General features: G+C 42.4%; 1 protein-coding gene across 11 annotated transcripts in view; it reads right to left on the minus strand.

The window, feature by feature from the left end:
- The window catches only part of dlgap1a (discs, large (Drosophila) homolog-associated protein 1a), a 770,519-nt gene that overhangs the window by 192,764 nt on the left and 553,942 nt on the right, over positions 1-23,813 (minus strand). For all 11 annotated transcript variants that reach the window (XM_087986494.1, XM_043688198.2, XM_087986491.1 and 8 more), the window contains one exon: positions 22,352-23,379. In XM_087986494.1, coding sequence (XP_087842620.1) covers positions 22,352-23,308 — 957 coding nt within the window. In that variant the 5' untranslated portion in view covers positions 23,309-23,379. The remainder of the gene's footprint in view (positions 1-22,351; positions 23,380-23,813) is intronic.

The following is a 23,813-nucleotide window of genomic DNA, read 5'->3' on the forward strand; positions in this document are numbered from 1 at the left end:
TATGCCAGAACTATGAAATTAAGAACGCAGTTTATATTTTTTAAATGGATCAACTTAGCATGTAGACTTGGTTAAGAAAAAAGAAGGAAGCATATGTCAGGTACAGACAGGATTGATTGAGTGAATCCTTATAAGAGTATAAAGGCAGTATGAGTATACTTAAGAGGGAAAGCAAGAGGGCAAAAAGGGGACATGAGATAGATTCGACAAATAGACTTAAGGAGAAACCAAAGGGTTTTTACAAGTACGTTAAGGACAAAAGGGTAACTAGGGAGAGAATAGGGCACCTCAAAGATCAGCAAGGCAGCCTTTGAATGGAGCTGCAGGAGCTGGGGGAGATACTAAACAAGTATCTTGCATCAGTGTTTACTGTGGAAAAGGACATGGAAGATATTAGATTAGATTAGATTACTTACAGTGTGGAAACGGGCCCTTCGGCCCAACAAGCCCACACCGACCCACCAAAGCGCAACCCACCCAGATCCATTCTCCTACATTCACCCCTTCACCTAACACTACGGGCAATTTAGCCAGGCCAATTCACCTAACCTGCACATTTTTGGATTGTGGGAGGAAACCGGATCACCCGGAGGAAACCCACGCAGATACAGGGAGAATGTGCAAACTCCACACAGAGTCGCCTGAGGCGGGAATTGAACCCAGGTCTTTGGCGCTGTGAAGCAGCAGTGCTAACCACTGTGCCACCCTATAGAATGTAGGGAAATAGATGGTGACACCTTGCAAGATGTCCATATTACAGAGGAGGAAATGCTGGATGTCTTGAAACACATAAAAGTGGATAAATCCCCAGGAGCTGATCAGGTGTACCTGAAAACTCTGTGGGAAGTTAGGAAAATGATTGCTTGGCCCTTTGCTGAGATATTTATATCATTGACAGTCACAGGTGAGGTGCTGGAAGACTGGAGGTTGGCTAACGTGGTGCTACTATTTAAGAAGGGTGGTAAAGACAAGCCAGGGAACTGTAGACAGTGAGCCTGACATCGGTGGTGGGCAAGTTGTTGGAGGGAATCCTGAGGGACAGGATGTACATGTTTTTGGAGGGCAAGGACTGATTAAGGATAGTCAACATGGCTTTGTGCGTGGGAAATCATTTCTCACAAACTTGATTGAGTTTTTTGAAGAAGTAACAAAAAGGACTGATGAGGGCAGAGCGGTAGACGTGATCGAAATGGACTTCAGTAAGACATTCAACAAGGTTTCCCATGGGAGCAAGGTTAGATCTCACGGAATACAGCCATTTGGATACAGAACTGACTCAAAGGCAGAAGACAGAGGATGGTGGTGGAGGGTTAGTTTTCAGACTGGAGGCCTGTGGCCAGTGGAGTGCCACAAGGATCGGTGCTGGGTCCTCTACTTTTTGTCATTTACATAAATGATTTGAATGGGAGCATAAGAGATGACACCAAAATTGGAGGTGCAGTGGACAGTGAGAAAGGTTACCTCAGGTTACAATGGGATCTTGATCAGATAAACCTATGGGCTAAGAAGTGGCAGATGGAGTTTAATTCAGATAAATGCGAGGTGCTGCATTTTGGGAAATCAAATCTTAACAGGACTTGTACACTTAATGGTGAGATCCTCGGGAGTGTTGATGAACAAAGAGACTTTGAAGTGCAGGATCATAGCACGTTGAAATAGGGTCACAAGTAGATAGGATAGTGAAGAAGGCGTTTGGTATGCTTTCCTTTATTGGTCAGAGTATTGAGTATAGGAGTTGGGAGGTCATGTTGCGGCTGTACAGGACATTGGTTAGGCCACTGTTGGAATATTGCATGCAATTCTGGTCTCCTTCCTATTGGAAAGATGTTGTGAAACTTGAAAGGGTTCAGGAAAGATTTACAAGGATGTTGCCAGAGTTGGAGGATTTGAGCTATAGGGAGAGGCTGAATCGGCTAGAGCTGTTTTCCCCGGAGCGTCGGAGGCTGAGGGGTGACCTTATCAACGTTTATAACATTATGAGGGGCATGAATAGGATAAAGATATAAAAGAGACCGAAGGGGTAACGTTTTTCACACAGAGGATGGTATGTGTAGGGAATGAGCTGCCAGAGGAAGTGGTGGAGGCCAGTACAATTGCAACATTTAAAAGGCATCTGGATGGGTATATGAATAGGAAGGGTTTGGAGGGATATGGGTCGGGTGCTGGCAGGTGGGACTAGATTGGGTTGGGATATCTGGTCGGCATGGACCGAAGGGTCTGTTTCCCTGCTGTACATCTCTATGACTAATTCATCCACAAATAAAAGCATCATTCTTGATCTGAAATTGAGTTTGCTTGGTCTAGTGTTTACACTTTGCATTTTATAAATTGGGTAAGCCCACTAGTTAATACTAGACAACTCACTTGTAATCTGAAAGAGAAATTTGCAAATTTATCAGTCATTATGAAGAATGCCTGTTGCCACTAACTGAAAGTGACAACTGGGCTGAGTCTTATTTCTTTTTAGTTAAGTCTGAGTTGTATAAGTTTCTTGGATGATTTTCTTTACCAAGAGGCCGAGCAGGTTTTCTCACCCAATCTTCAAAATTTACCCCCTCACCTATATAGCATTTGTCACAACTGATTTCCATCCGATCTCATAATGTGTAATTCCCACAACAACTCACCGGCTATCCACCAAAACATGGGCAACCTTCATGTCCGTGTGATTTATAAAATGCAGCCGTGCCCCCAGATGACCACTGGCATTCCAATGCTGCCCTGTTCATGAAGTGGACTATGGGAAAGAAGGAGAAGACTGGCACCTGGTCAGTGGTGCGGTGTGAAGAAGAAAAGGACCAGCAGAAGAGGTCACACCATGAGACTCTGTCAGCTCTGGTCTTCGGTCATCACCCAGGACAGTGCCATCTTCAGGGTATCAAGGAACGGCCAATAATGTGGAAAGGTCAATGACTTGCTGTGGAAAAATCAATGACTTGAAAGGTCTTTGCTGCCTTGTTCTATCTCAACTACTGCATATACCTCACACCAAGATCCATGCTCTACCTTCTCACTATTGTATGCAATATCTTCCCTCATTCACTCTCCCCCTAGATTCCCACACCACAAACCCTGCATGCTCTTTTTGCTGCCTTCACCTTCACTATATCTCACCACCATTTCACCACATGTACCAGCAATTACAGATATGTGCCATCTACTTTCATCTAACTCATTCACCCTATTTTTCTCATCGAGGAGCATATAGCACATAACAGGGCAAAGAGACCAGCATTAGTTGCCTGAAAACCATATCCTTATCCTGATGTTGAGAGAATCCTGGTCAGTGCAGAGACCCATGGGAATGCAGAGGCATCCATGTCCTGAGAAACAAGTAAGTAGTCATGCCGCTGCCATTCTCCAGTTAATTTCGCTATTGCTCTCAATCATTGCACACCACTTCTAACCACAGGCCACATAGCCTTCTTTCTCTTTGGCCTTGCATGTCTCACAAGCATTCCCACACTGAATATAGAGAAATAGGAGGCAGCAAGGGAACTGAGTGTGTGGACATCTAAGGATGAGAATGCAGAGGCCTCAGAGGAAGCTTTGACAGGGTTGCCTTCTGCATGTCCACATGCTCAGATACTGACACACCATGGATAACGAGGAGAAAGTGAGAACTGCAGATGCTGGAGATCAGAGTCAGGAGTGTGGTGCTGGAAAAGCACAGCAGGTCAGGCAGCATCTGAGGAGCAGAAGAATCGATGAATATCCCCATTCCTGATGAAGGGCTTATGCACAAAACATCAACATTCCTGCTCCTCAGATGCCGTCTGACCTGCTGTGCATTTCCAGCACCATACTCTCGACCTCATGGATAACTGTCCATGTAGAGTGTGGATACAGATCAGGTGAGCACCTCACTATGACAGCACCATCACAGGCCAAGCAAGAAATAGCAGCAGCTGCTCTGCCTGCTTCCATGCCAGGGTTGCCAGCTGCCAGACAGATCCGATGCAGTTGGAGAGATGCACACATCTGCAATCCATTTCCCCAGCCAATGGTCCTCATGATCAAAGTAGTGAAGGTAAGGGGACGGAAGCCTTGACCCCAGTCCAGCTGCCACTCCTTGCAAGGAGACAGGGCAGTACCAGCACCTACCCACAAGTGGAACCATACAAAGATCCTCGGCAGTTTCTACACATGGGCGGCTGGACCCTCCTTCTCCACTCTACCTGATCCCTTCAAAACTTGTAAATTCAAGCCAAGTGAAGGGTCATCTTGCCCCCTTCAAGTGTAAAGACTGCATCTTTTTATTTTCCTGTACTTTTCATGGTAGACAGGAAAAAGGACAGTTTTAAAAAAAACTTTGGAAGGCATTGTTGCTTTTTTAAATAAGATACCAGACTCACTTTGTAAGTGCTATTTACACTGCTGTCTGTTCAAGACATGATGGGAAAGAGGGCGGGGAATCCAGTTGCAGGTGAGCTAGAAAAATGGGTTATGTACAAAGGGAAATTCAGTCAGCAGCACGTAGCTGATTGGTCTGTGGAATGGGGAGCCATTGTCGATGATAAATGCCTTTTGCCTAATAAGAACTGTATGATTAGTTTCGGGGTGGCTGAATAATTTATTGTGTGAACTGTCCTTTTCTCTGCAGTTACTAAAAAATAAATCTCAAGCCGGACAAAAGCAAGTTTATCTCCATTCATCAGTTGCTGTAAGGTGTGGCTCTTAACAAATAAATTGGGAGATTTTGTAGGTGTGAACCAGTTGCTCCATCTCTCTTGCAAGCAAAAGTACCCCTGGAGAGGGAAGATCAAGGAGTGGCAGGTTTTGACAAGCACAGAAGGATTAAGTCAGTGAATTCTGAGTGAATTGGCTGTGTCTGCATATGTATACAGAAGAACCTCAATTCTCCGAAGGACACGGGTGGGGAGTATTTCGCTCAGTTAATTGAATTCTAGATAATCGAATGCCAGATAACATAGTTTAGCCAAGTATAGGGACCTTGTAACCTTGCTGGATAATCCAATATTCGGATAATCGAATGCCAGATAATCGAGTTCCCTCTGTGTAGGGGGAGTTTCAGAAAGAGTGTCACAGAGTCTTAACAAATAGAATTATGTATCAACAGTTCATAATTATTTGTTGTAGCTGCAATTTTGTTATTTAAAACGAATAGTAATTTGTGTTAAGTACAGAAACATGGTCTATGGTTTCGGCCAACATGGATCCAAAAGACAGTCTGCACTTTTATAAAATCTTTAACTTTTGTGATGAATCGGGAATAGCAGGGCTTTATTTCCAGTGAAATGTAATACAGGAAGACCCTCAGCATGTGAGGCCTGGTTAGACAAAAGTAGCCTCATAGTCCCTTTGCCAAATCTCTCGGGTCAACTGGCTCCACGTAAGAATGGGCTCCCTCCAGCCCCAGCTGCGGGACCAAGGAGTGCACTGAGATGTAATGGGAGCGAGAAAGTAAACACAGCTTATTCAGGGCATTTCAGTAGCACGGGTGTAGAAGGTTTTGATTTGTAAATGGGAACTGTATACGTAAATATTGAGGATTTAACCTTCATGTATCTGCTCTTGACTCTCTCTCTACGCAAACACTCAATTAATTTTCCCATCAGCCAACAGCAGTTCATGGCCACACACAAGGCTTTCGGAGTGGAGGTCAGTTATGACAGCCGATTCCATCACATGCATTCAGGGGGAGAAATGCACAGAGATGGCAGTGGTGCTGGTGACACAGTCAGTCCTCCTGATTCAATATTTCTGATGCTTCTCTCCCTCTGTGCACAGACGTGTAACTGCCAAAAGGTTGTCCCGTACTGGTTGTACTGGTGAGGTGACATGTACAGACAGGGTCAGTGCTATAAGACCACAAGAGTTAGGCACCCTGCGTGCTTGTGACCTATGTTGTTCCCCTTTAAAAGCCCAATGGTCTGTGTTTGCTGCAGCTCCCACTTTCACCAGCTGAGTCACTTGCCCTGCTCACTCTGAGTCTGACTGCGGCCATTCTCTTCCCAGTGCACATATCTGATTGCCAACACGATGGAAGGTGCTAATGAGCACTCCTCTTTCAGCAGCTTCCAAAGTCAGCCTGACATTTTCAGTGAGCTCCCAAATATCCACATGTCCTCCTACCGCACACTTCACATTTCCCAAGTCCCGAAAAACTGGGTACATTCGCCTACCCTTGTCTCCCCTTCCCAGCTAGAGCGTGGCATGTAAGGTAACCATGCCTATTGTGGTCACACTATGTCCCTTCCTTACAGCAGGGTGCTCCTGACTGTGGACGAGCCCCAGTCCCACAATACACTCTTCCCAGCCATGGTGTATTGTACTTTAGCTTCACAATCTCACCGTGTCCCAGCCCAGAACACGCAGCCACCATTTCCAAACTCTGATCTGCTCAGGATCAGTGCAGCAGCTATGGCAGCTCTTACTACCCTCCCATACTCCCTTAGCTTCTGTGAATGGACCCGATGTTGATGGTGACACACCCTCTCCAACAAAATGATGGATGGCACTGGGCAAGTTACGCCCAGATCCATGATTGATGCATATAACATCTCATCGACTGCATTAACTCTACCCAATAGATTTGTTGCTATGGAATCAATGGATAATTGGTGTCCCATTCCCTGGAGTGCAGAGGTCTGGCCCCCTCTCCCAGAACTGAGACCCATCCTGACCTGACACCTGACCAGTATGGGTGATTGCTCTTGATTTACTATGCTGAGACTTCCTGACCATGGATCTTGGTGAATATCGCTCCACGAAGACTTTGAAATATGGCTGCCTGATACATGCTATGTTTGTTTGCTACACAAGCTGCTTGCACATGGCAGACATGTGAGATTGATGTAGCAAAATGCTGCACAGTAAGATGTCAATCCCCTTGGTTGAGGAATGCTTAACAACAAGGTCAACTGCCTCTTTATGCGACTGTGCTAATTGGCAATGCAAGGCAAGTGCTGTGATCATTTAGGTAGGAGCTAAGTGAGCAAACTCTAAGGGACCAGGGGAGCAGTGCTAAAATGGCTGCCTGGTCCAATCCATGGGCTGGATGTCTCACCCTGTGCACATTGTGCTTTTGTTGCAGCTTTTTTAGGGCAATTCCAATGCAGCCTGCAATAAAAGCCTGCCTTCCAGAACAGGCAATAGAAGAAGTGCCAGAATGGTTACAGTAGATTGAAGATGGTGGATACAAATGTCCGTGAAGGAGGAATGCGGGCAGTTAGCCAAGTGCCATATTCTGAGATGCTGTTGGGCCATGTCCAGCTTGGAGGTGATTCAGAGCAAGTGGAAAGCTGAATCTGCCAGGTACACACACTGGTTCTATATCGAGTTACCTTGTTGTCTAGTTTGTTTGATGACTTTGGTTAGATTGAAGGCTAAATATTAGTGAGATGAGTTGTGGCATTAACAAAGCAATTAACAAACAATAATCATCATCCATTGGCACCTCAAGGATGCCTAGTGAGAATCTCGCCTGCTGTTTGTGAAAAGCATCAAGATGGAGTGAGATGATCTCCACTTTGAGATGGACCTCAACGTACTCATTGCAGATTCTGCCACACATTTTGCCATAATCCACATTCCTGAAAAATTGGTAATATAGTGGACAGTGAAGAAGGTCATCTAAGGTTACAATGAGATCTTGATCAATTGGGTCAATAGGCTAGGAGAAAGTGAGGATTGTAGATGCTGGAGATCAGAGTCAAAAAGTGTGGTGCTGGAAAAGCACAGCCAATCAGGCAGCATTCCAGGAGTAGGAGAATCGACATTTCAGGCATAAAACCTTCATCAGGAATGGGGTGGGGTGGGGAGGGGGCTGAGAAATAAATAGGAGAGTGGGGGGAAGTTAGCTGGAAAGGAAATAGGTAGATGAAGGTTGAAGTGATGATGATACGTCGGTGGGGAGAGTGGATTGGATAGGTAGGAAGGAAGATGGACAGGTAGGACAGTTCAAGAGGGCAGTGCTGAGTTTCAGAGATGGAAATGTGTTGCTGGAAAAGCGCAGCAGGTCAGGCAGCATCTAGGGAACAGGAGAATCGACGTTTCGGGCCTAATGCCCGAAACGTCGATTCTCCTGTTCCCTAGATGCTGCCTGACCTGCTGCGCTTTTCCAGCAACACATTTCCATCTCTGATCTCCAGCATCTGCAGACCTCACTTTCTCCAGTGCTGAGTTTCAGGGCTGGATTATGAGGTGGGGGGAGGGGATATAAAGAAACTGGTGAAGTCAATGTTGATGCCATGTGGTTCAAAGGTCCCAAGACGGAAGATGAGGCGTTCTTCCTTCAGTTGTCAGGTGGCTAGGATTTGGCGGTGGAGAAGGGCCAGGACCTACATGTTCTTGACAGAGTGGGAGTGGGAGTTGAAGTTGTCAGCCACAGGGTTGTTGGGATGTTTGATGCATGTGTCCCAGCGATTTGTGATTTGGCATCCTGTAGAGGAGACCATATCGACAGCAACGGACACAGTAGATGAGGTGTTTGGATGCGCAGCAAAATCTCTGCCAGATGTGAAAAGATCCTTTGGAGCTTGGACGGGTGATGCAGGGTTCCAGGACTATGAGGTTGGAGGCTGCGGATGGGAGATCCCCTGAGATGATGAGGTTGTGGATGGTCTAGGAGATGATAGTTTGGTGATGGGAATGAGGTCATGGTTAAGGGGACACTAAGCTGTACAAGGACGGATGAAGTTTAATTTGGATAAATGCAAGGTCTTGCATTTTGGTAAAACAAACAAGGGCAGGACTTATACAATTAGAAGTAGGGCCTTGGGTGGTGCTGTAGAACAGAGAGACTTAGGGGTCCAACTTCATAATTCTTTGAAGCTTGTGTCACATATAGACAGTGTGGTTAAGAAAGCATTTGGTACGCTTGCCCTTATTGCTCAGACCATTGAGTCTAAGAGTTGGGACGTTATGTTGAAAGTGTACAAGACATTGGAGTTCTGGAGTACTATGTGCAGTTCTGGTCACCCTGTTACAGGAAGGATATTATTAAGCTAGTCAGAGTTCAGAAGAGATTTACCAGAATGTTATCAGGAATGGAAGGTTTAAATTATAAGCTGAGGCCAGATAGGCTGGGGCACTTTTCACTAGAGCATAGGAGGTTGAGAAAGTGGTGAATACAGTTACAGTAACAAGGTTTAAAAGACGTTTAAATAAGTACATTAATGAGAAATGTTTTGAGGGATATGGACCAAGCGCAGGCAGGAGAGACTAGTTTACTATGGGATTATGGTCAGTATGGACCAAAAAGTCTGTTTCCATGCTGTATGACTCTGTGCTCAAATGCCAATAAGATTCTGCATATAGGTCTTGACAGGAGTAGGAGTAACTAAGAGAAGGATGTTAATAACTTCTGCACTGGAACAGTTTTACACATCTTCTGGTACTTCTAACACAAATGCACACTATTTATTGGTGGAACATAAATTTTATTGTATACATACTTTAAAGATGTTGTTGAGTGGAATGCCATTGTTGCTACTTAAGCAGAGCTGTCATGCAAATTACGTGAAATTATATCCAATTCAGAAATACAGAATTAAGGGAGAAAAATACAAAAGGGACTCATGATGAGATTCAGTGGGTCATTGAAAAGCAGTCCATGAGATCCCACAACACCAAGCGATGAACATCAGCAATAAAGAGCAGTCAAATGTATAATAATCCAGTTAGGAACACCAGTCTTCCATGAAAAGCTGCAAAGGCTGGTTCCATTTCTTTTTGCCGTTTTGCTTGCATTTATTTTTCATTCTACACCAACCCAAACTCAGTCATGAAATCTGATTTGCAAGCACTGAAATTTTAATGTGAATGTGGAATGTGTTCAGGGAATTTGTAGGAAAAGAAGCAAAACTTCCTACTTCATTATGTCGGAGCTTCTCTCGTGTAATGCTCTGTTTATTGAATTAGCACATTTCATCAGCCAAGAAATGTTTCGTTTATATTCTAGGCTGGTGGTGAACACTTAGATTTTCTAATACTTTCACTTGTGAACTACAGGAAATACAGAAAGTAATCACTTTTGCAGAATAAAAGCAGTGAGTTGCATTTTGACTTCTGGAGGTGTTTTGCACACTGACGTACCATTATGGAGAACATTGACATTAGGCTATGGGGTATAATTTGCTTTTTATTTCTTTTCAATGACAATTGGGAAATAGAGACAATATAATTTACTTGAATTTTCATATGAGATCTAATATATTTTCACAAGATTTGTGTACAAAGTTCAGATTAATGGAATTAATGTCAAATTGAAACTAGTTTGAGAATTGTTTTAACAATTGGAACAGAAAGCAAAGGGAATTGGGAAGAAAACTATCTAAAGGTAGTGACTAGTCAACCATTGCAGATCACTGTGAGGGGCATCCAGTTATAAATCCCTTGCTATTCATAATTTAATTTGAGGTGACTACTTAGAGTAGAGCAAAATTTGATGATGAGACAGGATATGTTAATGCAATTAATAAGGAGTGCTGAAAAATCAAGAATTAGATCAACTCATAAGATGGACTCAGAAATGGCACATAGGCCTTAATCTGGATAAGTGTAGGAAACTATTCAAGGTAATCTGGCATATTGTGGGATTAGGCTAAATGCAACTCTACAAAAGTACAACCAATGCTGAAAGGAATTAGTTAATGGGAAGAAGCAAAAGGTTTTGAATGTAATTCTTTTTCAGACACCAATGGTTTCCATTGATGTGACGTTATTACAGTACATTAGAGGAAGACGTGTGTAAAAGAACAAATGATTGAAACGGGTAAGATGATGCAGAATAATAAAACACATTTATGATCAAAAATATCTTATTTCATAACCATTTTCAGAAACAACAGTTATAAATATGTGGGTGTACTGTATCTTAGAGTCATAGAGATGTACAGCATGGAAACAGACACTTTGGTCTAACCTGTCCATGCCGACCAGATATCCCAACCCAACCTCGTCCCACCTGCCAGCACCCGGCCCATATCCCTCCAAACCCATCCTATTCATATACCCATCCAATGCCCCTTAAATGTTGCAATTGTACCAGCCTCCTCCACTTCCTCTGGCAACTCATTCCATACATGTACCATCCTCTGTGTGAAAAAGATGCCACATAGGTCTCTTTTATATTTTTCCCCTCTCACCCTAAACCTATGCCCTCCAGTTCTGGACTTGCTGACCCCAGGGAAAAGACTTTGCCTGTTTACCTATCCATGACCCTCATAATTTTGTAAACCTCTCTAAGGTGACCTCACAGCCTCCGACGCTCCAGGGAAAACAGCCCTAGCCTGTTCAGCCTCTCCCTGTAGCTCAGATCCTCCAACCCTGGCAACATCCTCTTAAATCTTTTCTGAACCCTTTCAAGTTTCACAACATTTTTCCGATAGAAAGGAGAGCAGAATTGCACGCAATATTCCAACAGTGGCCTAACCAATGTCTGTACAGCCACAACATGACCTCCCAATTCCTGTACTCAATACTCTGACCAAGAAAGGAAAGCATACCAAATGCCTTCTTCACAATCCTATCCACCTGTAACTCCACTTTCAAGGAGCTATGAAACTGCACTCCAAGGTCTCTTTGTTCAGCAACACTCCCCAGGACCTTACCATTAAGTGTAGAAGTCCTGATAAGATTTGCTTTCCCAAAATGCAGCACCTCGCAATTATCTGAATTAAACTCCATCTGCCACTTCTCAGCCCATTGGCCCATCTGATCCAGATCCTGTTGTAATCTGAGGCAACCCTCTTCGCTGTCCATGACACCTCCAATTTTGGTGTCATCTGCAAACTTACTAACTGTACCTCTTATGTTCGCATCCAAATCATTTATGTAAATGACAAAAAGTAGAGGACCCAGCACTGATCCTTGTGGCACTCCACTGGTCACAGGCCTCCAGTCTGAAAAACAACTCTCCACCACCACCCTCTGTCTTCTATTTTTGAGCCAGTTCTGTATCCAAATGGCTAGTTCTCACTCTATTCCATGAGATCTAACCTTGCTAATCAGTCTCCCATGGGGAACCTTGTCGAACAGCTTACTGAAGTCCATATTGATCACATCTACTGCTCTGCCCTCATAAATCCTCTTTGTTACTTCCTCAAAAAACTCATTCAAGTTTGTGAAACATGATTTCCCATGTGCAAAGCCATGTTGACTATCCCTAATCAGTCCTTGCCTTTCCAAATACATGTACATCCTGTCCCTCAGGATTGCCTCCAACAACTTGCTCACCACCGACGTCAGGCTCACTGGTCTATAGTTTCCTGGCTTGTCCTTACCACCCTTCTTAAACAGTGGCACCATGTTAGCCAACCTCCAGTCTTCTGGCACCTCACCTGAGACTATTGATGATACAAATATCTCAGCAAGAGGCCTAGCAATCACTTCTCTAGCTTCCCACAGAATTCTAGGTACACCTGATTAGGTCCTGGGGATTTATCCACTTTTACCCCTTTCAAGACATCCAGCACTTTCTCCTCTGTAATATGGACATTTTGCAAGATGTCACTATCTATTTCCCTTCAGTCTATATCTTCCCTATACATTTCCACAGTAAATACTCTTAAAGTGAATTAGAATCTAGCAGAACTATGTGACAGCACCAAGTGTTCTCAATAAGGTAACAGTGTAACACTTATTGAAAGCTACATTAGCTGGTTTGCCTGGAAAAAACAAAATAGGTTTGAATTAGGCCAGTCAGTTTAAATTATACCGAAAAATACCAAATTCCAATCAAGTTTGAATTTAGTATACTGACAATCTTAAAAACCAATGACACAATCCAATGCTCTGGGGGTATAACACCAGGGAAAATGTAACAGTTGGGAAGAGACCTGCCAAGCCACCAGCATGCAAAGACTGCCTGAAAAATAGTTCTCTTTAAGGAACCTTTATCGATCAGAAACCTGTGAAGCAGAATTCCCAAGAAGAAGAAAAGAAAACAGGAATACGGGAAAGAACTGAAAGCTGCCTGGTTTTGAGATAAGAAGTTTGGGTTTGTAAATCTTAATAGAGATTTTTATCGGATTAGCGTTGTAGAGAGGAAAGTAAAAGATAGGTTAGAGGAAGGAGTTGTAAATAGCTGTTAGTTAATTATTCTCTGTTATATTTAAGAAAAAAGTTGTTAATTTTTATTTTAAATAGTTCTTGACCTCTTGAATTTTCACAGATGACTGTTCAGGATAAATCTTTTCTGTGTTGCTGATTTAAATTAAACACAAGGCTTTACCCCGTGTCATAGCACTACCTTGATAGTGGTTCTAAGCAGCTAAATAAAGTGGTGCAAAACAGTGAAGTTATCATTAGCAAAGTGCAGCACCATAATCACAGAATTGTTACGGAAAGAAAGAGACTGCTCAGCCCATCATGTGTATGTTGGCTCTCTGAGCATTTTAACTCTGTGCCAATCACTCCCTTTTCCCTCTCATTCTAAACAATGTTTCTACTTGAAAAATCATCCAATTCCCTCTTGATGGCTTCAATTCTACCTTCCTCTATCACACTTCTAGACAATTCATCCCATACTCTCACCACCCACTGTGTCAAAGAGCTTCATGATGAATAAACAAAGAAGGTGAGTAATATTCAGGAGAAATAAAAATGGGTAGGCAAATAGGCTTATTCAGGAGGACTGTGTCCAGTTCTTGTTGCCCAAAGGATATTATTAAGTTGGAGACGGTTCAAAAAAGATTTACCAGGATGTTGCTGGGAATGAAGGGTTTGAGTTATAAGGAGGGACTGGATAGACTGGGACTTGTTTCACTGAAGAGTAAAGGGTTGAAAGGTAACCTTATAGAGTTTTATAAAATCGTGAGAGCTATAGGTAAGGTAAATAGCAAGTGTTTTTTTACCCCAGGGTGCAAGATTTCACATCTGGGAGCATATTTTTAAGGTGAGAGGAGAAAGATTTAAAAAAGACATGAGGGACAATTTTTTTTTATGCAGACAGTGCTTCATGTGTGAAAAGTCTTCTAAAAGACATTTGAATAAGTACATGAATAAGAAATATTTGGAGGACCAAGCGCAGGCAGGTGAAACTGGTTTAGTTTAGGATTGAGGTTGGCATGGATTGGTTGGACCAAGAGCCTGTTTCCATGCTGTATGGCGCCATGTTAAATGAAGTTGTATTCTCAAGAATGAGGATATATGTGAGGAATCCATTTTGGGAATTTTGCAAAGGCCATAGAGCACATGATTGGTAACTATGGTCTTTTGAAAAGAGGAGAATCATAATCACTCAAACCACAGACTTGGCTGGCATCTCTGGTTGAAATCAACTAGGTAAAGACAATGACTGCAGATGTTGGAAACCAGATTCTGGATGAGAGTGGTGCTGGAAAAGCACAGCAGTTCATGCAGCATCCGAGGAGCAGGAAAATCGACGTGTAGTATGGAGAGAGAGAGATAAATCTCTCCACACTGCCTCTATTCCTGATGAAGGGCTTTTGCCTGAAACATTGATTTTCCTGCTCCTCGGATACTGCCTGAACTGCTGTACTTTTCCAGCACCACTCTAATCCCATCTCTGGTTGAAAATAAAACTAGCAAAGTCTAGTATAAGGAAAACAGTTAAAAGACATGTATTAAAAGCAAAGACTGAGGGATTTCCAAGCGGCATATAAAATAAGGTGTATCCGGGAGGTATAATAAAATGACTGTGAGTAAGAAAGACCTTTCTCTAAAGTTGACTAGTGTGGGTAAGACCATAAGATAAGGTTTAGGTGCAGAAGTATCTATCGAATCATCAAATCTACTCTGCCATAAAACATCAACTGCACTTTCCTGCCTTCTTTCCCCATAACCCTTGATTTTCTTACTGATTAAAAATATGTTCATCTCAGCCTTGAATAAATTTAGCCTCGACTGCACTCTGTGGTAAAGAATTCCACAGATTCACTACTCTCTGCATGAAAAAAATCCTCTTAACCTCTGTTTTAAATGGATGGGCCCTAGTCAGATTATAGGTACTCATCCTGGACTCTCTCACTCGAGTATATAATTTCACCTACTCTATCAAACCCCGTAAGAATGTATGTTGCAATAAGGCCTCATCTCATTCTTCAAATCTCCAATGAGAGGATTCTGGGTAATCCAAGATGGAGGACGGGAAAAATTTCTGGCTGTAAAAGCTGCTCCTCTTTTTTTGAGGTATTTTAGGTGCTGGAGGTGATTTCCTCGAATTCCAGGAGCAGCAATTATTGTTTTATATGCTGTTGCACTGTTTTGGAACTTTGGAAAAATAAAGTCAAAACAACAGCAGTTTTAAAAGGGAGAAGAACAGACAAAGGAAGCACATGGTGAGGACAGTGCAGGAGAGAGAGAGAGAAAAAAAACCTGCACAATTACTGCCTTTGCTGTTTTTGAATTCATGTGTCGTTGGATATCGGAGTGCATCTGGGAAAATTAACAAACACTGAATTTCACAACTCATCTTGGAGGGACAGGTTTGGGTGAAGTTCACATCACAGAATCAGATCAGTTAATCGTTGTTTTAAGTCTGTCCAACAGAAAGGCTGCATTAGTGAGTACAGTGGGTTCTTTCTTGATTATATGTTTTTGGAGATAAGTCTCTTGATTAAATTTAAAATATAAGCCATAGCTATTAATTTAACCTGATGCAGTGTTTTGTAGAGGAATAAGACAGTGTTATTTTCTGAGTATGTAGATTGTGAAGGAGCAAAAATGGCCTTTGCAGTGATATGTACTTCTTGTCAGATGTGGGAGTTTAAAGAGAGTTTAAGGGTTACTGCGGATTACATCTGCCATAAATACTGTTGGATGCGAATCTTATCAGATCTAGTGGATCGATTGGAGGGACAGATAGAAGCGATGAGGAATTTGCAACAGCAACAGTATGTGATGGATGGCAGTTATAGGAAGTCTCAGATACAGTCACATAGATGGGTTAACTCCAGGAAAGGTAAGAGAGGTAGGCAGCTAGTGCAGGAGTCTTTTGTGGATATACCTATTTCAAATAGGTATGCTGTTTTGGAAAATGTAGGCGGTGATGGATTCTCAGGGGAACGTAGCATGAACAGCCAAGTTTCTGGTATTGAGACTGGCTCTAATGCCATGAGGGGTACGTCGGGTTCCAAGAGATCAATTGTGTTAGGGGATTCTGTAGTCCGAGGTACAGACAGACATTTCTGTGGCCAGCAGAAATAAAGCAGAATGGTGTGTTGTTTCCCTGGTGCCAGGATCAAGGATGTCTCAGAGAGGGTGCAGAATGTTCTCACAGGGGAGAGGGGCCAGCAAGAGGTCATTGTCCACATTGGAACCAACGGCATTGGACGGGAAAAGGTTGAGATTCTGAAGGGAGATTACAGAGAGTTAGACAGAAATTTAAACAGGAGGTCCTCAAGGGTAGTAATATCTGGATTATTCCCAGTGCTATGAACTAGTGAGGGCAGGAATAGGAGGATAGAACAGATGAATGCATGGCTGAGGAGCTGGTCTATGGGAGAAGGAAGGATTCACATTTTTGGATCATTGGAATCTCTTTTGGGGTAGAAGTGACCTGTACAAGAAGGATGGGTTGCACCGAAATTGGAAGGGGACTAATATACTGGCAGGGAAATTTGCTAGAACTGCTTGGGAGGATTTAAACTGGTAAGGTGGGGGGGGTGGTGGGACCCAGGGAGAGAGTGAGGAAAGAGATCAATCTGAGACTGATACAGTTGAGAACAGAAGTGAGTCAAACAGTCAGAGCAGGCAGGGACAAGGTAGGGCTAATAAATTAAACTGCATTTATTTCAATGCAAGGGGCCTAACAGGGAAGGCAGATGAACTCAGGGCATGGTTCGTAACATGGGACTGGGATATCATAGCAATTACGGGAACATGGCTCAGGAATGGGCAGGACTGGCAGCTTAATGTTCTAGGATACAAATGCTACAGGAAGGATAGAAAGAGAGGCAAGAGAGGAGGGGGAGTGGCATTTTTGATAAGGGATAGCATTACAGCTGTGCTGAGGGAGAATATTCCCAGAAATATATTCAGGGAAGTTATTTGGGTGGAACTGAGAAATAAGAAAGGGATGATCACCTTACTGGGATTGTATTATAGACTTCCTAATAGTCAGAGGGAAATTGAGAAACAAACTTGTAAGGAGATCTGAGCTATCTGTAAGAATAATAGGGTAGTTATGATAGGGGACTCTAACTTTCCAAACATAGACTGGGACTGTCATAATGTTAAAGGTTTAGATCGAGAGGAATTTCTTAAGTGCATACAAGACAATTTTCTGATTCAGTATGTGGATATACCTAATAGAGAAGGTGCAAAACTTGACCGACTCTTGGAAAATAAGGCAGGGCAGATGACTGAGGTGTCAGTGGGAGACCACTTTGGGGCCAGCGACCATAATTCTATTCATTTTAAAATAATGATGGAAAAGGATAGACCAGATCTAAGAGTTGAAGTTCTAAATTGGAGAAAGGCCAATTTTGACGGTATTAGGCAAGAACTTTCGAAAGCTGATTGGAGGCAGATGTTCACAGGTAAAGGGACGGCTGGAAAATGGGAAGCCTTCAGAAATGAGATAACAAGAATCCAGAGAAAGTATATTCCTGTTCAGGTGAAAGGGAAGACTGGTAGGTATAGGGAATGCTGGATGACTAAAGAAATTGAGGGTTTAGTTAAGAAAAAGAAGGAAGCATATGTCAGGTATAGACAGGATAGATCGAGAGAATCCTTAGAAGAATATAAAGGAAATAGGAGTATACATAAGAGGGAAATCAGGACGGCAAAAATGGGACATGAGATAGCTTTGGCAAATAGAATTAAGAAGAATCCAAAGGGTTTACAAATATATTAAGGACAAAAGGGTAACTAGGGAGAGAATAGGGCTCCTCAAAGATCACCCTGTAGCACAGCATTTCAACTCCCCCTCCCACTCCACCGAGGATATGCAGGTCATTGGACTCATCCACCGCCAAACCACAACAACGCGACGGTCGGAGGAGGAGCGTCTTATCTTCCGACTGGGAACCCTCCAACCACAGGGGATGAACTTGGACTTCACCAGTTTCTTCATCCCCCCTCCCCCCACCTTGTCTCAGCCGAATCCCTCCAGCCCGGCACCGCCTTCCTGACCTGCAGTCTTCTTCTTGACCTCTCCGCCTCCACCCTACTCCGACCTATCACCCTCACCTTGACCTCTTTCCACCTATCACATTTCCAACGCCCCTCCTCCAAGTCCCTCCTCCCTACCTTTTATCTTCTCCTGCTGAACACTCTCTGCTCATTCCTGAAGAAGGGCATGTGCCCGAAACGTCGAATCTTCTGTTCCCTAGATGCTGCCTGACCTGCTGTGCTGTTCCAGCAATAAAGTTTCAGCTCCTCAAAGATCAACAAGGCGGCCTTTGTGTGGAGCCACAGAAAATGGAGGAGATACCAAATTAATATTTTGCATCAGTATTTACTGGGGAAAAGGATATAGAAGATATAGACTGTAGGGAAATAGATGGTGACATCTTGCAAACTGTCCATATTACAGAGGAGGAAGTGCTGGATGTCTTGAAACGGTTAAAGGTGGATACATCCCCAGGACCTGATCAGGTGTAACCTAGACCTCTATGGGAAGCTAGAGAAGTGATTGCTGGGCCTCTTGTTGAGATATTTGAATCATCGACAGTCACAGGTGAGGTGCCAGAAGACTGGAGGTTGGCAAATGTGGTGCAACTGTTTAAGAAGGCGGTAAAGACAAGCCAGGGAACTATAGACCAGTGAGCCTGACCTCAGTGGTGGGTAAGTTGTTGGAGGGAATCCTGAGAAACAAGATGTACATGTATTTGGAAAGGCAAGGACTGATTAGGGATAGTCAACATGGCTTTGTGAGTGGGAAATCATGTCTCACAAACTTGATTGAGTTTTTTGAAGAAGTAACAAAGAAGATTGATGAGGGCAGAGTAGTAGATGTGATCTATATGGACTTCAGTAAGCTGTTCGATAAGATTCCCCATGGGAGACTGATCAGCAAGGTTAGATCTCATGGAATACAGGGAGAACTAGCCATTTGGATACAGAACTGGCTCAAAGGTAGAAGACAGAGGGTGGTGGTGGAGAGTTGTTTTTCAGACTGGAGGCCTGTGACCAGTGGAGTGCCACAAGGATCAGTGCTGGGTCCTCTACTTTTTGTCATTTACATAAATGATTTGGATGCGAGCATAAGAGGTACAGTTAGTAAGTTTGCAGATGACACCAAAATTGGAGGTGTAGTGGACAGCAAAGAGGGTTACCTCAGATTACAACAGGATCTTGACCAGATGCGCCAATGGGCTGAGAAGTGGCAGATGGAGTTTAATTCAGATAAATGCCAAGTGCTGCATTTTGGGAAAGCAAATCTTATCAGGACTTCTACACTTAATGGTAAGGTCCTATGGAATGTTGCTGAACAAAGAGACCTTGGAGTGCAGGTTCATAGCTCCTTGAAAGCATAGTCGCAGGTAGATAGGATAGTGAAGAAGGCGTTTGGTATGCTTTCCTTTATTGGTCAGAGTATTGAGTACATGTTACAGCTGTACAGGACATTGGTTAGGCCACTGTTGGAATATTGCATGCAATTCTGGTCTCCTTCCTATCGTAAAGATGTTGTGAAACTTGAAAGGGTTCAGAAAAGATTTACAAGTACGTTGCCAGGGTTGGAGGATTTGAGCTATAGGGAGAGGTTGAACAGGCTGGGGCTGTTTTCCCTGGAGCTTCAGAGGCTGAGGGGTGACCTTATAGAGATTTAAAAATTATGAGGGGCATGGATATGGTAAAATAGACAATGGAGTCAGGGAGTCCAGAACAAGAGGGCATAGGTTTAGGGTGAGAGGGGAAAGATATAAAAGAGACCGAAGGGGCAACTTTTTCACACAGAGGGTGGTACGTGTATGGAATGAGCTGCCAGAGGATGTGGTGGAGGCTGGTACAATTGCAACATTTAAGAGGCATTTGGATGTGTATATCAATAGGAAGGGTTTGAAGGGATATCGGCCGGGTGCTGGCAGGTGGGACTATATTGGGTTCGGATATCTGGTTGGCATGGACAGGTTAGACCGAAGGGTCTGTTTCCATGCTGTACATCTCTATGACTCTATGAGTACAACCACAGCCTATTTAACTTCTCCTCAATCAAACAACATCCTCCATATCTGGAATCAATCTAGTGAACCTTCTCTTGACTGGTTCCAATGTCATTGAAAAAGGACAACATATTTAGAATGGTCAGTTTTGAAGAAGGATCATACCAAACTCAAAATGTGAACGCTGTTTCTCTCTCCACAGGTGCTGCCAGATGTGTTGTGTCTCTCCAGTATTTTCTGTGCTTCTTTCAGATTTCTAGTATCTGCAGTATTTATTTTTGAATGTTTATATCTGCTGGTTCCACTTTACATATTCTGTTTGTTACCTCCTCAAAGAATTGCAATAACATTGTCAGATATCATTTCCCCTTCATGAAGCCACATTGACTCTGCTTGATTTTTTTATGCATTTATGAATGCTTTGCTTTTATATTATATCACTGTGGCACTCCCACTTGTTACAGATTGCAATCCTGAAAATATTCGCCTTATCCCAACATTCTACTTTCTACTAGTTAGCCAATCCTCTATCCATGTTTAAATGCTATCTCCAATACCATTGACTCTTATCTTATTGAGCAGCCTAATGTGTGGGTTTATATTAAATGCCTTCTATAAATCCAAATATATTATCTCTCCTGCTCCACTTTTATCTGTATTGCTTGTTACTTCTTCAAATAATTCTAATAAACTTGTCAAGCATGGTTTATGAAGCCACGTTTACTGCTTACTTTTTGATGTATTTCTAAATGCTTTGCTATTATAGCTTTATAATTAACTCTAACATTTTCCCAACAACAGATGTTAAGCTAACTGGCCTATAGTTAGCTATTCTTGGTCTCTTACCCTTTTTGAATAAAGGTGGTTTTCCAATCCTCTAGTACTATTCCAGAATCTAAGGATGCATGGAAGATTACAATGAGTGCATCCGTTATTTCTGTCATAATTTCCTTTCTATCTCACCAACATCTCACCAGCTGCAGGGTGCATAACAGCTTTTAGTACTGTTGCTTTCCCTAATTTATTTTCTCCAGTGATAGCTATTATGTTTATTTCTTCTAGGCAAAAGTGAGGACTGGAGATTAGAGTTGAGAGTGTAGTGCTGGAAAAGCACAGCAGGTCAGACAGCATCTGAGGAGCAGGAAAATCGACATTGAAGGAAAATGACGTTCTTGATGAAGGGCTTTTGCCTGAATGTTATTTTTCTGCTCCTCAGATGCTGCCTGACCTGCTGTGCTTCTCCAGCACCCCACACTCTCAACCGTTTATTTCTTCTGCCCTGTCCCACCACGTTTTGCCCCTTGATTATTTAGTATATTTGGAATGCTGTTCATGTCTTCTACTGTGAATATTGATGCAAAGTATTTATTTAACATATTTATTTTACCTATTTATTCAACCACTTCCTGGTTCCCCATGATTATTACCTTATTCTCTACTTGGACTGTTTCACTTTGGCCTCACGTCTTTTTATATGTCTAAAGAAGCTCTTACTCTCTTCCTTGACATTACTTGCAAGTTTACCCTCAAAGTTTATTTTCTCCTTTATTTTTGGTAATCTTTTGTTGGTTTTTAAACTTTTCCAATTCAGTGGCTTACCACTAATTTTTGCCATATTGGGCATACTTGCTTTTAATCTGATGCTATCCTTAACTTTCCTGGTTAACCATAGTTGTCTTAACCCCTTTCTTGAATCCTTCTTCCTGATTGGGATATATCTTTGCTGTGAACCATGAACTATTTCTCTGTTCTTCAACCACCTTTGCCGCGGAAACTTCCCAGTCCACTCCAGTCAACTCTGCCTTCGTTAACTTTGTAACTACCCTTACTTAGGTTTAGTATTCTTGGCTCATGTTTGTCCCTCTTAAACTGGATACCAAATTTTACAACATTACAGTCACTGCATTAATGGGGACCTTTTATTCTGAGATCATTTATTAAATCTGCATCATTACACATCAATAGATCCAAAATAGCTCATCCCTAGTTAAAAAAAACTGTCATCTTGGAAACAGTCCCAAATACATGGTATCAATTCTTTGTGGCTAACTCTGCTAATTTGAACTTCTCAATCTTCATGAAGGTTAATTTGTTAAAGACTTTTTATAACTCCAATGCCCAATGAAGCTTTTCTTTCCAGTGTAATAAATTGGAATCTGAAATCTTTCTTATTTTGATGTGCTAGTAATATTTTGCTGTTTCCAACACAGTCCACAAATCATAGCTATTGTACATATGTATAAACATATTAATAATGTGTACACAATATTTGTAGCAGCAATGTGCTTCGATATTGCTATACACTGGATGCATACCTGGAGATACTGGCATGAACGTTCTTTCTGGCACGACTCCGATTTCATGACCGTTTTATTATCAAGATTCATTGAGGATTTCTGATAAACCTCATGGGCTCGGCTCACTGTTAATGTTGAAGACCACGAACTCTTCTTCATGATTTGTGCATCAACGTTCAGTGGGATGTTTACACAAGTTGTGCATTTCATGTCATTATTGCTTCTGGAAGTTTTTAACGTCTGTTCACTGATAGTATTATAAGCTTCCATGAAGTACTGAGATGTTGAACGGTCAGGACAACGACCCATAGTCATCACATTTGTTGGGCCATGATAAATACATACATCACCATCCAAGTTATCTTCTGAACTCCACCACCCTGAAATATTAGATTTGTTTTTCAGTTCCGACTTCCTATCTTTGCTTTTGCTGCGCTTGCCACGTTTCGTCGCATGCATTTCATCAGGACTTGCTTTATTACCATTTATATTTCCTTTGGAAGGTCCTTCGAGAGAATGTGACTTGGTAAACAGCTTTTGCACTGAGTGAACCAGGTGGCGGATTCTTCCTGGGCTTTCACTTCGGTGTTCCAGGGCTGACCGCTTATATTGTAATGTGTGGAACCCATCCCGGCGGATTGGAAGTTGCCTCTCAAATTGGTCCAGAAGGTTGGCAGGGATGCGATTGGTTTTATTGGATGAAGGTGCAGGCACCAGGGCGCATTCTTCCTTAAGGTCATGTTGTGAACTGTAATGTCTTCTGGGAAAAGTACTACTAGATATTTGATCACTGAATGGAACCGTGCACTCTGAGTGAAAGGAGTTCCTCTGGGGGCAATAGGAATGATCGTCATGGTGGGAGTCAACTGGATTGAGAATGTATGGCTTCCTTTCCTGGTGGTGGGTCAACGTATCACACAAAGGGTCACAGTTAGTTGCATGATGTTGGCCTCGGTTGCTTGATAACCCTTTCATTCTTGTGGCTGATATTTTTCCCAAGTCATTTAATAACTGTAGTTATTATCAGGAGGTGTCTTGAGAAAGCCCTGTAAAGTGACAAAAGGGAAATAACTAATCAGTAACATAATTTCCCATCACTTGGGTTAAAAAGGAAGCACTGTAATAAAAAATGTCATTGAATCTTTCAGTACAGAGTCCATAGTTTCTGGTTATCAAAGAACAAGTTAAAATTTGATACAAATTAAAAAATGAAAAATCCTTAACCATCTGATTCTTATCCAAACATTTTTCTATGACATTTTTCTATGAATTTTAGTTTTCTAATTAAATAACCGATTCTTATAAAATAAGATCCCATATATGCAGAGATCATAGGCAGCTAATGTTCAGTTGAAAAGCAGCACTCTATTGATTTAATTATTATAGGACTATTTGAGTCTAATTTTCATCAGTGCATTGATTATGCAGTACAACTCCAGAAAACACGCATTACATAAATTACATTTACTGTAACTTTCTG

The sequence above is a fragment of the Chiloscyllium plagiosum genome, unplaced genomic scaffold (genome assembly GCF_037043375.1).
Source record: "Chiloscyllium plagiosum isolate Xiang-an unplaced genomic scaffold, Cpla_swu_hap1 HiC_scaffold_4, whole genome shotgun sequence".
Taxonomy (NCBI): domain Eukaryota; kingdom Metazoa; phylum Chordata; class Chondrichthyes; order Orectolobiformes; family Hemiscylliidae; genus Chiloscyllium; species Chiloscyllium plagiosum.